Here is a 15,964-nt window from a genome sequence, read left to right as displayed (position 1 = left end):
AGCCATCCTCACAGGTGGGAGGTGCGATCTCCTGGGGGCTTTGATTTGCATTTCCCTGAGGGTGAGTGACGTCCAGTGTCTTTTCATGTACCTGCTGGTGTCTGTGTGTCTTCTTTGGGAATATGTCTATCCAGTTCCTCTGCCTATTTTTAAACTGGGTTGTTGGTTTTATCGCTTTTGAGTTGTGAATTCCCTGTATACTTTGGATATTGACCCCTTATCAGATACGTGGTTTGCAAACATTTTCTCCCATTCAGCAGGCTGCCTTTTCCTTTTGTGGATGGCTTTTTCTACCGAGCAGAATCATTTTTAAATTAGGAATGCTGTGCACGCCACGCCAGCTCCTGCAGAGTCCTTTTTGACTCTCTTGTAGGCCCACTGAGACTCTGTCCCTGCACCCGCCAGTCCTGAGAGCGGGGCGGGCCTCCCAGCCAGGGCCTGGCACCCGGAGTTCTTCACTGACTATTTACTGGACTAGACTGATGGATGAATCCGGAGGCAGGATACCCTGGAGCCAGACTGCCTGACTTCTAATCCCAGCTTTGTCACTTATTAGCTGGGTGACCTTGAGCATGTCACTTCACCTCCCTGTGCCTCAGTTTCCACTTCTGTAAAATGGGGCTAAGAAACAGTCCTTACCACAGAGGGCTGCTGTAAGGATTCAGTGAACTAATCCATTTACACACAGGGCCTGGCACAGAGGGAGGCCATGATAAGCGTTAGATCCTCTTCTTCCTGGAGGAGGAGGTCCCGGGCCGGCAAGCGATTGGCAAGGAAGGTGGGGGCCCTGGGAGTGTGTGGCACGGATGCCCAGGGAAGCAGGCTTTGCTGGGGGAGGAAATGGCCGACCGTGGCAAATGCTGCCAAGAGCAGCCAGCCCTGAATCAGGGAAGGAGTGGGAGGTGAGAAGGGAGTGAGTGAGGGTTGACAGCTCTTGGGAGGCGTGGCTGAGAAGTGGGGAGAGATGCTCAGAGGTGCTGGGAGGCAGGGGGCACTTTATCTATCCATTTATTTATTTCCTTTTTGAGGAAGATCAGCCCTGAGCTAACATCTGCCGCCAATCCTCCTCTTTTTGCTGAGGAAGATTGGCCGTGAGCTAACATCCGTGCCCATCTTCCTCTACTTTATACGTGGGACACCTGCCACAGCATGGCTTGATGAGCGGTGTGTAGGTCCACACCCAGGATCCGAACCTGAAAACCCCGGGCCACAGAAGCGCAACGTGCGAACTTAACTGCTGCGCCACCGGGCCAACCCCGGGGCACCTTATTTTTAACTCAGGAGATCCTGAGCTTATTCAAATGCTGATGGACAGTAGCGACTGCAACCCCTAGATTAAAATAAGAGGCCTCGAGGCTACACTGATATAGATAGGTAAATGGACAAATGAGTAAATAAATGGAGGAGAAGGGAAGAACTCTCCCTTATGGTAAAATGGTAACTGATAAACATAACGGGTAGGGTGAAATTAGAAAACCACCATTTGTCAATTACCATAGTCACAGTTGTTTCCGGCAAGAATCATCAACGGATGCTAACCCTAGAGGGCGAGCAGGACATTCACACGGTCTCAGAGCACGTCCTCATGGTAGCATCCGGACAGTGGGGACGCGGGGAGACTCCACCATAACCAAGGGAGCCACGTTAACACCCACAGTATCGGGAAGAACCAACCTCGCGTTCCTCCTGATACGAGGCACTGAGAAGGACAGGTCCTTTCCATGACATTCCAGCCAAAGATGTATGCATCATGAGGAAAATTCAGACAAACCCGCACTGGGCCATCCTATAAACCAACTGACCTCTATTCTTCAAAATTGTCAAGGTCATGAAAGACACACAGATCAAGGAAGCGTGTGGGATTGGAGGGGGCTAACGAGCCACGGTGCCTAAATGCAGTCCCCGCCCCTGGACTGGATCCCTGGCAGGGAAAAGAATTTCTTCCAGGAGTGACAACTGAGTAAGGTTCGCAGACAGCAGCATTGTGTGGATGCTAATTTCCTGATTTGCATAATTGTTCTGTGGTTCTGTAAGACAATGAACTCGTTCTCAGGGGACACACGCTGAGGTATTTAGAGGTAAAGGGGACTCGTGACAGAGCAAATGTGGTAAAAAGTTAACATTTGGGCAATAGGGGTAAAGGGAAGGCAGAAACTCTATGTACTGTTCTGGCAACTTCTCTATGAGCCTGAAGTTATTTCAAAAGAAAAAGTTGATAAAACAGTGATGGAAACCATCTGGCAGGAATAACAGCGGCTCACGTGGTGCGCTCCTGTGTTCCAGCCTTGGCCACACGCTGTCCACCCTCTCTGCAGTCCCGTGAGAGAGTTAATGTCATCATCCTAGCCCACTGCACAGAGGAGGAAACTGAGGCTCAGAGTAGACAGTGACTTACCTGGGGTGACACAGGAAGAAAGGGCAGAGCCAGATTGGTTTCTGCATTTCCCTTCTCACAGCCTCATGAGTTAGACCTGCAACGGTCAGTAGTGACTGCCTCCCTCATTAGACTATAAGACTCATGAAGACAGGGCTGCGTCTGTCTCGGTCACGGCTGTGTCCATGGTCCCAGCACAGGGCCCAGCAGAGAAGAGAAACTCAGTAGATGTTTATCAACTGAATAACTGATCTCGATTGATAATGATGATAATATTATGACTATTAATAATGATAATAGAAATAACGGTTCTTATCTGTGTTAACGCATTTCATCTTCAAAATGACCAAGGACTGTTTTATCCCCATTTTACAGAGAAAGAAACTGAGGCTTGCAGAGATGTCTCCTGCCCAAGGCAGGCAGCCAGGAAGGACACGACCGGCCCGTGGCACCCACACCCATCCGCTTTCCAGCACCCACCTTCTGGAAGTCCTTCTTGGAGATGAGGCCACGGGGATCGGTGACGTAGTCCTGGAAGGCCTCAGAGCCCACGATGTCCTTGAGCTTGAGGAACATGTCGAAGAACTTGAGGATCATCTCCACGTTGGATGAGGATTCCACCAGCATGTCCACCATCTGCCGGGCAATCATGCCGTTCACCACGTTCCCTGCGGGCGGCCCCAGGTCAGTGCAGCCCGGCAAAGCCTCCTTTCTGGGGCCCCAGCGGGCTTGCCTCTCTCCAGCTCAGGAGCCCCCAGGATGCACTGTGCTGGCGGAAGCTTCCTGCACCAGCTCCCAGGTCTCCCTTCGGAGGGCACAGGGCACTTCCTGATCTGTACCAGCAGCAGGTGAGCCTGGCTGATCCTATCTTTGTCCACCTCCCCCGAGAGCTGGGGGAGTCATCAATAAAGATGACAATGGCATAAGCCAGACGCCATGCCCAGGGCTGCTCTGGCGTGCTCTCATCCTTGATCTCATCCATGCTCTCTCAAGAAGCGACATTACTATCCATTTTTACAGAGGACACTGAGATTCAGAGTAAGCCACACACTCCGGTTTCCTTAGCCAGGAAGGGGTTGAGGAGGACTTGACCCCGAGCTGCATGACCTCAGAGCTCACACACCTAAGCCTTCCCCTAGCCCCCAGAGGCCAAGCAGGTCCACAGATGAGGGAGGCAGGACAAAGGGTGAGACAGCAGGGCAAGGTGGAGACTGTGGCAAACTGGGCTCCCACACCCCCTCAAAAACAAACTGGCTCCGGCTTCTTTTTGCAACTTTCAATTTTAATATAATTTCAAACTTACATGAAAGTTGCAAGAATAGTGGAGGGAACGCTTATATATTCCAGATTCACCAATTGTTTACATTTTGCCACATTTGCTTTATAATTTCCCTCCCATGTATATTTTTTCCCTGAACCATTTGAGAGTAAGTTGCAGACACGTGGCCTTTTTAGCCTAAACATTTCAGTGTATGTGTCCTAAGAGACAAGGACATTCTTTTACATAACCATAGCGCACTCATCAAAATCAAGAGATTTAACATTGATATAATTCAGCGATTTAATCCAGGGCAGCTGATTTTTGCCATGTGAGAATGTGGATCCAGGGTCACCAAATCTTTCAGTTTTTCAAGAAAAGCTGGAAATCTGATGTTTAAAGGGAACCTTCTGATTTTTAAAAGCAAACAATTAGTTACAAGAAAAGCAAGCCACTGTAAGAGCATTCTTCATTGCAACATTGTTTGTAATAGCAAAATATTTTTTTAAATCCTTGAATGTCCATTGATAGGCGTGTGGTTAAATGAATTGCTGTATGCCCACACCGTGGAGTACTATGCAGCCATATAAAAGAACAAGGACACTCTTTATGAACCTCTACAGAAAAAAGTATTTGTCTACTAGTTAAATTGTTTTATTAATCAGTAACAAATTATAGTTGTTCGAAGTCACTAAATTGTGGGGATATTTGTTAGGCAGCAGAAGCTAACTGACACATTTAGTGAATAAATAAATATGTAAATTTTAAAAAGCATCCAGGCCATCCACCTTATTAAGATTTCTCTGGGCATTCAATGAACTCCTAAATGCCCAGGCAGCAAACACAATAAGTGTTTGCCGGGCTTGTTATTGTGGCTTTGACCCTGACATGATGTCAGACGGGGTGGAAGGTTAGGGTCTCCTGGGGCTCAGGGGGCCATTCTTGGGGTGGTCTGCACCTTCGTACCCTCCTTCGCCCCCACCTGCTGGGCGTTTACCTTCGAGTAGTGACAGCAACATCACCACCATGTCCTTCTGTAGATCCAGCAGCTCCTTCAACAGCTCAATCTGGCTCGAGTCCTAGAGACCCCCACGTCAGCTATGTCAGGGCTGCTCTCTGCAGAGACGCCTTCCCCTCCTCCCCCGCCCAGCAGGGCCTAAGACCCCTTTGTTCTCCCCTCTTACCTCCGAGGGGACCCGAGTCCAGATATGTTCCTCGGAAGCAGGGGAAGGGGCAGAGAGACAAGATTGTGGGGGCGGGGTTGGCACTTCTGGGAAAGCAGCCCAACAGGTGATGTGCGGGGACAGGGGCTGGCAGATGAGGAGAACTGGAGGGAGGATGGGGCTCGGAGAGCAGATGCTTGGGGCCAAGAGAGACGGAGACAGAAGAAGCAAGTACTGGGACAGAGATACAGATCTGGGAAGGGAGAGAGCTCAGCACTGCACCTGGGCTATGTTGGGTGCTTGACACCTGTTTGTTGAATGAATGAGAGATGGAAAAAAGTGGGACTCTGAGTTCAGGAAAAAGGCTGGAAGATACAGCCATGTGTTTTCTGGTAAGCCATTTGGGAAGAATGTGGGGACACATTGCCTCCCCTGTCACAGTGCCCACAGAAGTAGGACCCACAGAAGTCTCCAAAATAGTCACAATTCTGCCACAGGATCCTTATTATATCAGGTTGAGCTCCAGAAAATTGCCAATTTTTGACCCACAAAGTGGTAATTTCATATGGTTCTAACTAAAAAAAAATGAAGGAGGGGAAAGATGCCAAACAAATGGGATGTAAGGCTCCTTCTACCCTAACACATTGCCACACTCCCAAAGCTCTGCAATCGAACTGTAAGATTCCAACATTCCAGGATCTCAAGATCCGAAGCCGAGCGGTGTCTGCTGTGTGCGCCCGCCCACGATGCAGCCCCTTGCTTCTCTTAACAACTTCACTCTCAGAGCTCGGGGGGGGGGGGGGGGGGGAACCCCACGTTCCTGGTCTAGGGGTGGCTACGTGACCAGGCCTGGCCAATCAGAGCTCTCTTTCCCCGGCCACGGTGATTGGCTCAGGGATGAGCATGTGACCCAACAGTCCAATCAGAGACCATCGAAAGGGCTTTTCCAGAGGTTCCCAAGAAAGAGGGGTTCTCTTCCTCCGGAGCTGTTAGCAGGGGTGCCTGGGAGCCTGGGCGCCACTTTTGCAGCCCGTGGGGAGAGCCTGACTGAGAATGAAGCCAAAGAGGAGAGAGGCATTTCTGCGGACATCACTCTAGGCCCCGGATCTGTGATGTGAACTGATCAATCCCCCCACTCCACCCCCATAAGCCACCACTTTGCATCGGATTTCTAGCCTTTGCCCCTACCCCTAGATCACGCTGATGAATTAACACTGCAGGATTTGCAGCACGAAGATACAGACACTCTCTAGAATTTTCAGGTTATGCCAGCAGCCTGACACTGAGGAATTGCATTCTTAAATTCAGCTCCTTTCAAAAGGCAGATGACACCAGACAGGATTTCTGCCAGCCCCTGTGGCACCTCTGAGTGAATCAGAAAAGGCACCCCTCCTCAACACTCTTGCTGTTGGGAAATTATAATATACAGGCAACTTGACTGCCATCTGCTGGAAAACTACTGTAATAAATACACCGGTATGTGTATGATTCTCTACGAGGCGGCTGGCGCCCCTTCAGATGTCGAGCCCTGGTGCAGTGTCTATGGCAGCCTCGAATACGTTTACCAGACAGAAGCAGAGCAAATGGATAAGGTGTTCGTGAGACACTGACAAGGCTGCAGGGGGGCGCGGGTGCTGGGGAAAAGGGGAGCACGAAGATTCTAGAGATGGGAGACCGGGGCTCGGCAGGGACCTTACATCATGGGTGCCCGGGATGGGCGTCATCTGCCGCACGCAGAAGAAAGAAGCAAAATACTCCTTCAGCCCCAGGCCCTGATCTGCAAGCCGGCCCCCATCCCATCCCCGGGGCTGTCTGAACCTGAGATGACCCCGTCAGCGAGGAAAGAACATCAGCCAATCAGAGAGGAGCTCTGGGCCAGAGGGGGCGTAGCCCAGATGCCAGACCAATGGAAGCGCGGATGGGAAAGAGCCGATTGGCGGTGGCAGAGGAGGGGCGGGGTCAAGCGGAGAGCCCATCCGGAAGGAAGATGGATTTGGACACCGGGAGGGAACCGGAGCGGAACTTGGCAGGAGCGCTTGGGTGAGAAACTGGCCGATGGGGCAAGACTTGGGGACGCGCCCCTTGGGGGGATACCCGGAAGCCGCTGGAGCAAGACAGAGGGGCCCGAACCTGAGCGAGCTTCATCATCATGTGGGCAAACACGTGCAGGAATCCCACCACGGCGTCCCAGAGGCGGCTGTGCGCCAGGCTCTGCTGGTTCCCGGTGCAGGGGCCCTGGCGGCGGAGGGCTGCGTGAGCGCCGGGCGGGGCGCGGATGCGGGGCCGCCCCGCCCACCCCGCGCCCGCGGGCGGGCCCTACCTGGATGTACTCGGTGAGGCTGTTGAACACCTGTTTCGCCACCGACATGGCCTTGGAAAAGTTCCTCTTGCCCTGCTCCTCGATGACATCCTTGCCGGAGTAGTACCAGTAGAAGTCGCTGATGGACTCCTGGGGGCCGACAGGGTGTGAGGGGGTGCCGGGGCCAACCGTGGCCCCACGGCCCCCGACCCAGGCCACTCCTGGACGGCCTCATATCCTGACCTGCAGCCGCAGGAGGTAGTCCACCGTGCAGATGATGATGTTAATAGTGGTCGTGTTGCCTGTCTGTGTCCGTAGGTAGTTCTGGAAATCTAGGGAGATAAAAAGTCATTCATTCGTCGAGAATCTACTATGTGCTAGGGGAGGGGGAGAGTGGGCCATTTATTCCTTTACGCTTATTGAGTGCCTGTTGTATGCCAGAAGGCATATAATCATTAATTTATGTAATAACTCTTTATTAAGTACCTACTGTGTGTCAGAGGAAGATGGAGAATCATTTATTTATTTATGTAATAAATACTTATGGAGGGCCTACCACATGCCAGCTGTGGTGAAGGGTCAATTATTTATTCACTCATTGTTTTCCAAGATATGTTTCTTTGACCTACAATGTAACAGAGGAAAGTGGAGATTCAGTCCTCCATTTGTTTCCAAACCTTTTTATCGAATGCCTACTATGTGCCGGGGGAGATGGAAGATTGGCTATTCATTTATCCAACAAATATTGATTGAGCATCTCCCAAAAGCAAGAGGTAAGCATCTGTCATTTATGTGTTCATTCATTCAATATATATTTATCAAGCATATACTATATGCTTTCGGGAGACGAAGACTGGCCATTTACTCTTTGGGACTGCAAATTTATTGAGCAGTTACTGTCTGCCAGGCACTGTTCCAGGCCCTGGGGATACAGCAGTCAAAGTGAACAAAGTCCCTGCCTTTGTGAAGTTTATGTTCTCGTGCCAACTTTTCAGCCTTTTCTAACTGCAACCTACAGTCGGAAATCCATTTTACATTGGGACCTGGTGCACACGTTTAATCAGGAATTACATCCACGGGTACCCAGAATGGAAGTGTCACGTGCCCTTACTATGTGCCGTGCATGCTGGTATTTTCCGCCCTGTACTACGTCTAGTGAGCTACAGAAGAATTCTGATCTCAACCCACTCAATTTGTAGCTGTCAACCTCGCTCTTGGCTGCACATTAGAATCCCCTGGAGACTTTCAAAAATCCCAGCGCTCAGGCCCCACCCGGACCAATTGCATTGAAAGCTGGGCTTCAGCATCTTTGAAAGCTCCCCAGGTGTCCAGCATGCAGTCAGGGTGAGAACCTCTGCGATAAACTGAGTCATGAGCCTCTGCCGAGTGGTTCCCACCAGGATGTGAAAAACATTGTTCTATGGCAGAAAGCTGGTCACTGTTAGGCCCAGCCATGGGGCCCTGGGGGGTTATTAGACCATTCTCTCTACTTGAGTGTGTGATTGAGACGTTCTAGAATAATAATAACAATACACACTTCATGGGTGGCAGGGGTGGTGCGGGTGGGCAGGAATGATCAGAGTTGTGATGGGGGAAGCCCCGGGGGCTGGAGGAGCCGAGGAGATGCCTGACCCAGTCTGGGTGGTCAGAGAAGTCTCCCTGGAGGAGACTTCTGAGCTGAGACCTGAAAGATAAGTAAGAGTTTGCTACAGGAATTCCCAGCTGTGTGGCCTCAGGCAAGTTATCGAACCTCTCTGTGTGACACAGACTGTGCCTCAGTTCCCCCAGATGTAGCATGGTAGTCAAAACAGACTCTACTTTCTGGAGCCGTTGTGAGGTGTTGATGCTTTAATATACATGAAGAATTTGGGACAGCACCTGGTACGTCAATAAACTGTGCTTAAAGGGCCTTAAAGAGAGTGCCGAGGTTAAAAGCTGCGCTTCGGAGCAGTGGTTCTCAAAGTGTGGCCTCAACACTCAGCAGCGGCATCTCCTGGGGACCTGTTAGAAATGCACATTCCTGGGCTCCAGCCCAGAACTATTAAACCAGAAATTCTGGGGTGGGGCCCAGAAGTCTGCATTTTAACAAGGCCTCCAGGTGATTCTTAGGTATGTTAAGTTTAAGAACCACCTCTGTAGACCCATTTGCCAAATGACCAACTCATCAAATTATCAAGGCAACAAAGACGGATTCAGTTAAGTCCTGTGAATGCTGACAGCAATGTCACGTTGTACAGGATGGCTTTTACAGCCCTTGAAAGTTTTTCCTTTTCCCTCCAAAGTTTTACTTTCCAGTGACATCCTAACAGCCACTTCACAATCACTGTATCGGGCTGAATGTCCATTTTGCCTGCTTTCACGTTAGAGACGAACGTATACTCACATATTCGAGATTCTATAAGCAAATGTCATCAATTCTGTTTTCTAACTCCTTTGCGTTAATTTAAATGGGACCATATGCCTAAATGGTTACATATACAGCTCTCCCGCCTGTAAAGGACTCTGTTAGCTGAAGACACTGTCATAGACATGCAAATAAACAAGGAACACCCTTTTCTCTGCTTTGAATGGCACTGAATACTCAAGATATGCCAGGCATCTGAGCTTAGAAAGATATTCCAAATATTTCTTTGATTCGGTTGGTTAATGAATCCATGAATTTAGGCAGAGGACTGGACTGCAAATTTGTTGGGACAGAGAAATCCTACCCACAAGAACATTCTCATTTCTAAAAAGTCATAGATCCAGAAAATAAAGTTCATCTTCAACCCCAAAGACTGACTCCACCTTAGTTAAAATTAAAGAGAGGAAACCATAGTCATGTGGCACGAAGATATTTAATAAACTTTGAAGAAGAACTAGTTATGGGCATAAGAGCTTTTGAGAATGCAAAGCAATGGATCATGCTTTGTCCTTTGTGGAAAAGAAAAGAGTGAAGGTTAAAGGTCTTTACTAATCAATTACCTTAAAGAACACTAGCCACGTGGGGTGCAGCTTCTATGGAAGTTACACGTATAACTACTCCCATTCTTGTCGTGCAGGTTGATTTCTGGGCAGTCTGTGGTTTCCTCATCACCTGCTAAGCGTCACAACCACAACCTCGACACTGTACGTGTTTGTTAGAGGAAATGGCGTTGGGGAGAATGTTCATTGTACAGAATTTTAGCTGCCCCTTTCACGTAAGCTACGTGTGCCACATGGGGTTATATTTTCTCACCACCGGATGTGTTTCATTAACTTGCATGTCATCCTGACCTGGTTCAATTGCCTGAACCAGAACAAAAGCTGTGAAAACTCTTGTTTAAGTCAGGAAAAAAATCTGTAGGCCTTCCTCCTGGCAAAGCATTTTATAAGCAAAATTAATGTGATTCGAATAGACTTATTTAAAAATGTCGTGTGATTTTTTTTTTTCCCTATATGCACCCAAAGTATGGAAATCCACCACATTTACTGAACTTCTGCAGCCACTGCAAAATGCCAGTGGAAAAATGGCATAAGGGTAATTGCTCATTTGGGCAAATCGATTCTTGGCCAATTGGTTTTTGGCAGATTGCTTTTGGGGAACTGGACTGGTGAGAGAAGGTGAAAGAGAAACAAAGTGGCTAGATTCCAGAAATTCAAGAGACTTAGGAAGGGGAGTGGACAAGGCTTGATGGGGGCTGAAAGGAAAGGATGAAGGGCAATGGGGTCAAGGACAAGGTCAGGATGGGTGGTGAGGCATCACTGAAAATCAGAGGAGGGGACTATGGATTAAGTCAGGCAACCCTTGCAGACTGCCCCCAAACCTCGGCCTCCTGCCCACCCGCCCCTCCTCCTCACCATTATTGTGCCCCTCGCAGAGCAGTTGCAGGAATCGGAACAGGTCTTGGGTGAATTCATCATCTGCCATGACCTTTTCTCCTGGGGGAAAGAGGGGGCCAGGGCCCAGGAGGGGTCAGATGTGCCAGGACACAGCAGATGCATGCACACGGCCCATGCACACTGCACCCTCATGCACAAAGCACAGGGGCGCGGGGAGGAGCAGTCACCGCTTCAAAGGAACTGTGAGCGCCACGAGCGTCCATGACACGGGAGGGTCCCCACCTCAGAGTTCATGGAGACCTGAGGGGCCCCAAGTCATGAAGCTGGGGCCTCAAGGGTCTTTCTACAACATCAGTATCCCCGTGATGTCACCACTTATGTGACATCCGGGAATGTCTGCGGACCCAGCAGAGGTTCGGGGCGTGGAGGTTAATGGATTATGGGGGGTTGGGCTCACTTTCACGCAAAGGCTCTGAGCAGGAAGGGATTCGTCTGAGGATGGGACTGAAAGCCAGCCAAGTGGCTCAGATGCCTTGAAAGCAGCCAATCCAGGAGAAGCAGAGGGGAAGGCGTGTAAACCAATCAGAACGAGCATCTGAAAGAAGCCAATCACGGTGAGCTGTAGGGGAGGGAAGAGGTGAATGGGCCAATCAGAGCAGGCGCAGAGGGGTCATGCACACCAATCAGAGTGGAGCTGGGGCAACCAATCCGGTTGGTGATGGGAACCGCAGACCCGACCAGTCTGGGGTCGCGGCACAGAGAGCTGGGTAGGTGGGAGTGGGGATCACCCCACCTCGGGACTGCGAATCTGGGTCTGGAAGTGCGAGAACATCCAGCTGGAAAGGGATCTGTGCCATCTTCGCTAGCTTCTATTTTACACATGGGGAAACTGAGGCTTAGGGAAGGTAAGAGACTTATTCGTAGTCCCAGGTGATGTTGGTGGCTAATCTGGGGCCCGAATCCTGGTCTCTGGACCCCGGACCTCAGATTTTCCGCGGGCATGGTGCACCCACGGAAGGGTTCCTCCATCCCCGGATGTCCCAGATCCTCAGCCCCCAGGTGGAGGGGCGGTTGGGGGTTAGAAGGGAAGGGGTGGCAGTCGCACAGCAAGGGGTTACGGGCGGGGAATTACCGTTCTGGCGGTTGATGACTGGGGCAGCCACAGGATGGGAGGAGGAAGCAGGAGAAAAGAGGGAACGAGAGAGACCGAAGGAGACAGAGAGACAGACACAGAAAAACACACACGGTGAGACGGTCAGGGATGAAGACATAGACACAGAGAAACAACCCAGAGAGAGAAAGGGCGGTAAGGAGCAAGGAGGAGAGTGGGAAATGAGGGTAAAAGCCGAGAAAAGAAAGAAGAGGGAAGAGACAGAGAGAGATGGACAGGTAGAGGTGAGAGGCAGGAGGCGAGGATCAGGGCAGAAAGGTTAGATACGTCACAACACGGCAAAGAGGAGAGTCGATTAACCCGGATTAGGGACATTAATGAGAGAACACCAACCAGGATGGGAGGTTTGGGGCATGTTCCAGGCGGGCTTCACTTGCTGATGGACAAGAGAACCCAGACAGAAGGACACCCAGGGGTGGGGACCATGGTGGGGCAGCAAGGGCGACCACTGCGGGGGGTGGGGGGGCGGGGGTGATGGGGATCGGGGATGCTCTTGGGGAGGGGGGAGCCTTGGAGGAAGGAAGCTCTGGGCAGCGTTGGGGGTGGAGGCGGATCCCGAAGGAGGAGGATGTCCTGGGGAGAGGGACACCCAAGAGAGGGCCTCACCGGTTCCGTCCTCGTTCACCATGCCCAGCCCCTCTGCTTTGTTCTGTCTCTCAAAGGCATTGAGATCCAGGACGCTGAGGGAAAGACAGGAAAGCTTCAGGGGGTCGGGAAAGTCAGCCGCCAGCAAGAGGAGAATAAAGGCAGACAGGACTCGAGCCACATTACTGGGGGCCATCGGAGCCCCGATTCCCCGCTGCTGGCTGCCCCTTGGATCCTGAACAACCTTCTAGTCCAGCTGTCCAGATCATAACACAACTCATTCTTAAAGCCTGCGGCATTTTGCCTCCCTTATTGTTCCATGTGAATTCTTAGAGTAAACTCCCTGTTATTCGAGCTGCTCGGAGTGGGGGCTCTGTTCCTGGAACCGGAAGTGGTACCAGGAGTGGGGGCTCAGCCACACCAGACAGCTTAACTAAAAGGTGTAGCCAGAGCCTACCTGCATGTCTGCATCAGCGCCTGGATGCTCTGGAAGAAGCCGACTTCCTTCTTGTCCTTCAGATAATCCAGCATTTTCTGCAGAGGGGGCGGCAGAGGGGGGAGCTGGGAGTGACGCAGGAACGCCCCGCCCCTTAGCCGTCCTCCCAAATCCCTTCACCCGTTACCTGCTGCACATCTGCATTGCCTCCATTTAGGATGGAGATGCCCAGCTTGAGGGTGGAGGACACCATGGCGCCCGTCTCTCCTGGAGGGGGCAGCGAAAGATGGCCCGATCGGTTTCAGAGCAGCGTTCTCCACTCACAAGAAAACGGCCATCCCAGGGGATGCGAGGGAAGGGGGTGGAGGAGGGTGCAAGGGCGTGCATGCAGGGGTGATCGTGACTGGAAGAGGAGAGAGAAATTGCAAGGCAAGTGGAACAACTGCAAGGCAAGTGGGCTGGGGTGTGTGTGCAAACCACAGGCACGCAGGGGTGAGAGGGTGTGGCCACTGGGCACACGGGGAGTGGGTGGGCAGGGAGAGCGGGGACAGGAGGGCGTGCTCAGGAGGAGCGAGTGCACGGCGAGGGCACCTTTGCAGGCACTGATCATCTGAAGCACCATCTCCGCGGCGCCCCGGGTGTGCAGCCGCGCCTGCTGGTACAGCAGCCTCTGCTTCTCCATCTCTTTCTCCTGGGGCAGAGCCAGGCCCGCAGCGCCGAGTGAGTCCAGGCTCACCAGGCCAGCCTTTTCCCCTCACAGCCCAGTCCCTCACCCCTGCCCTCCCTGCTCCAGCCACAGCCACTGGCGCCTTCAACTGTCAGCTCCCTCTGTGCCCTCGGATTGAAGTCCCAGATTTGTTTCTTGCACCCAGCACAAGGCTGGGCATGGAGCCATCTTAACCTGGGCCCACGGACCTCCAAGGCGTCAGTGGATAGAACCCAGGAGGTCTGTGAACTTGGATGGGGAAAAAAAATTCAGATTTTTATGTTTACCACCCTCTAACTGAAATGTCACCTTTGCCCCCATTACGGGTGAGGCCATAAGTCATAGCAGTATTGGCAGAAGCTGCAGTCGTGTCACCAATAAGAATGACAGATGTCTCCATGTCACACTATTTTTGCAGACATCTCGAAATACCGCTGACGTTCATCACTACCCATCAATTACAGTAGCTACTGGACTCCCTGTTAGATCTTGTTATTTGAGAGATTAATAAAGAATGCAGATGGTAACTGTATCATTTCCTCTATTCTGAATGCATCCCATACATTTAAAAACAAACAAGATTCTGAGAAAGATTTCATCAGGTGCCAAAAGAGACCCTGGCAAAACGAAAGTTAAGAAACCCAGGGACGTGCTTGCTGACTGTCTTAATTTAATGATGGATGGATGGGCCCACTGTGTGTTTACTAGCTCTTTCTCAATGCCTGGCCTTTGTATGTCCTGTGTCCCCTACCTGGAACACCGTTCTCCTTTTCTTCAACTGGAACTTCACTCCTTTTATCTTTCTGCTCAAACATCGCTTCCTCTGAGAAGCCCTCCGATACCCTTCCCCCTAGGCTGGTCAGGCGCCTTACTGGACTCCCATAGCCCCCTGGACTTCCCCCAAGGCCCCCTGAGCTTCTCTGACTTCCCCAGCCCTGACGCCTCTGCCTGGGCCCCCCATCCATCCAGCCCCAACCCCTCTGCCTGGGCCCCCAATCCCGGCCCCGACCCCTCTGCCTGGGCCCCCCATCCATCCAGCCCCGACCCCTCTGCCTGGGCCCCCCATCCATCCAGCCCCGACCCCTCTGCCTGGGCCCCCAATCCCGGCCCCGACCCCTCTGCCTGGGCCCCCAATCCTGGCCCTGACCCCTCTGCCTGGCCCCCGATCCTACCTGGACCCCTCTGCCTGTGCCCCCCTATCCTGCCCGGACCCCTCTGCCCGAGCATCCCTCATCACCATGAATACTCCCGCTGTTACTGTCTGGCTTGTGTATCTGTCTCCCCAGTAGACTGACTTGGTCACTGCTGTGTCCCCAGCATCGCCCAGCACAGGGCCAGGCCAGAGCCTTGCTCTGCGAACACCTGCTGAATGGATGGGGATGACTGAAGTCAAGGTCCCCTGTCCCCTTCCTCCAAGACCCGATCCCACCTACCTCAAAGGAAACCTCAACCTCGTCTTCTTCAGCTTCGGTGTTCTCCCCTCCTTCCTCCAGGTGGCAGCTCTGGAGATGGGGCATCAGTTAGGGATGGCGAACAGAGGAGACAGCCCCGCCCACCCCCAGCCCTTTCAGGGGACGGGCCTCGCAGCGGAGGCTCCCTGCCCTGGACCGGGGCGGGGCCGCACCTTGGCCATGATATCGGCGTACGCCATATACAGGTAATCCTCTTCCAGTTTGCTGAGGAAGTAAGTGGGGAGAGAGTCAGGAACCCCATCTTCTAACAGCCACCCCTCCCCACGCTCAGGCCGAGGGGTTCAGGTCGGGTAGACTGCCCACTGCCGGCGCGGGCATGTGAGAAAGGCTGAGCTGATCTGCTTGGCCACACAGTAGGTGAGAGATGGTCACATGATCCCGGCTGGTCCCACGCAATTCACGCTGGGGGTCTTGCTGGGGCTATTGGTAGCAGTGTTCCCTTCCACTGGGGTCGCTAGAATGGTGCAATGGAAGCCTGGAGCTTCAGGGGCCACCTTGCCACCTGCTGCCTCACTTGACAACATGACCAACCTCCTTCTCCACGGGTCACCTCTATAATATTATTATTAATAATAATGATAATAGAAGTATGGCCAGCACCTACTGCGTGTTTACTCTGTTAGCCCCTGTTCTAAGTGCTTTGTATATATTAACAAATTACTCCCCACAGCGTTCCTGTGAGGTACATAGATTACTAGC

The 15,964-nt window shown here is 52.0% G+C and overlaps 1 protein-coding gene and 2 long non-coding RNA genes across 9 annotated transcripts in view; 2 read left to right on the top strand and 1 right to left on the bottom strand.

Annotated features, from left to right (window-relative positions):
* The window catches only part of RYR1 (ryanodine receptor 1), a 105,779-nt gene that overhangs the window by 23,026 nt on the left and 66,789 nt on the right, over window positions 1–15,964 (bottom strand). For 2 of the 4 annotated variants that reach the window (XM_070632710.1, XM_070632711.1), the window contains 13 exons: window positions 15,418–15,469; window positions 15,227–15,295; window positions 13,679–13,778; window positions 13,275–13,354; window positions 13,109–13,185; window positions 12,673–12,746; window positions 12,028–12,045; window positions 10,914–10,994; window positions 7,338–7,426; window positions 7,116–7,244; window positions 6,926–7,030; window positions 4,630–4,711; window positions 2,855–3,042 (listed from right to left, as the gene is read on the bottom strand). In XM_070632710.1, the coding sequence (XP_070488811.1) occupies window positions 2,855–3,042; window positions 4,630–4,711; window positions 6,926–7,030; window positions 7,116–7,244; window positions 7,338–7,426; window positions 10,914–10,994; window positions 12,028–12,045; window positions 12,673–12,746; window positions 13,109–13,185; window positions 13,275–13,354; window positions 13,679–13,778; window positions 15,227–15,295; window positions 15,418–15,469 (1,144 nt within the window). The remainder of the gene's footprint in view (window positions 1–2,854; window positions 3,043–4,629; window positions 4,712–6,925; window positions 7,031–7,115; window positions 7,245–7,337; window positions 7,427–10,913; window positions 10,995–12,027; window positions 12,046–12,672; window positions 12,747–13,108; window positions 13,186–13,274; window positions 13,355–13,678; window positions 13,779–15,226; window positions 15,296–15,417; window positions 15,470–15,964) is intronic. The other 2 variants (XM_070632712.1, XM_070632713.1) reach the window with 1 other exon arrangement.
* Window positions 7,469–10,487, top strand: LOC139085442 (uncharacterized). The gene is made up of 2 exons (XR_011543739.1): window positions 7,469–7,867; window positions 10,136–10,487. It is a non-coding gene; the product is annotated as an uncharacterized lncRNA (long non-coding RNA).
* Window positions 11,592–14,325, top strand: LOC139085441 (uncharacterized). 4 transcript variants are annotated; one of them, XR_011543738.1, is made up of 4 exons: window positions 11,592–11,800; window positions 13,305–13,536; window positions 13,881–14,033; window positions 14,212–14,325. It is a non-coding gene; the product is annotated as an uncharacterized lncRNA (long non-coding RNA). The 4 variants fall into 4 exon arrangements; XR_011543737.1 differs by having other exon boundaries at window positions 13,848–14,033; XR_011543736.1 differs by having other exon boundaries at window positions 11,594–11,800; window positions 13,305–13,516.

Source organism: Equus przewalskii, chromosome 9, assembly GCF_037783145.1.
Source record: "Equus przewalskii isolate Varuska chromosome 9, EquPr2, whole genome shotgun sequence".
Lineage (NCBI taxonomy): Eukaryota > Metazoa > Chordata > Mammalia > Perissodactyla > Equidae > Equus > Equus przewalskii.
The sequence above is the reverse complement of the archived record's forward strand: the minus strand, read 5'-3'. Positions and strand labels throughout refer to the sequence as shown.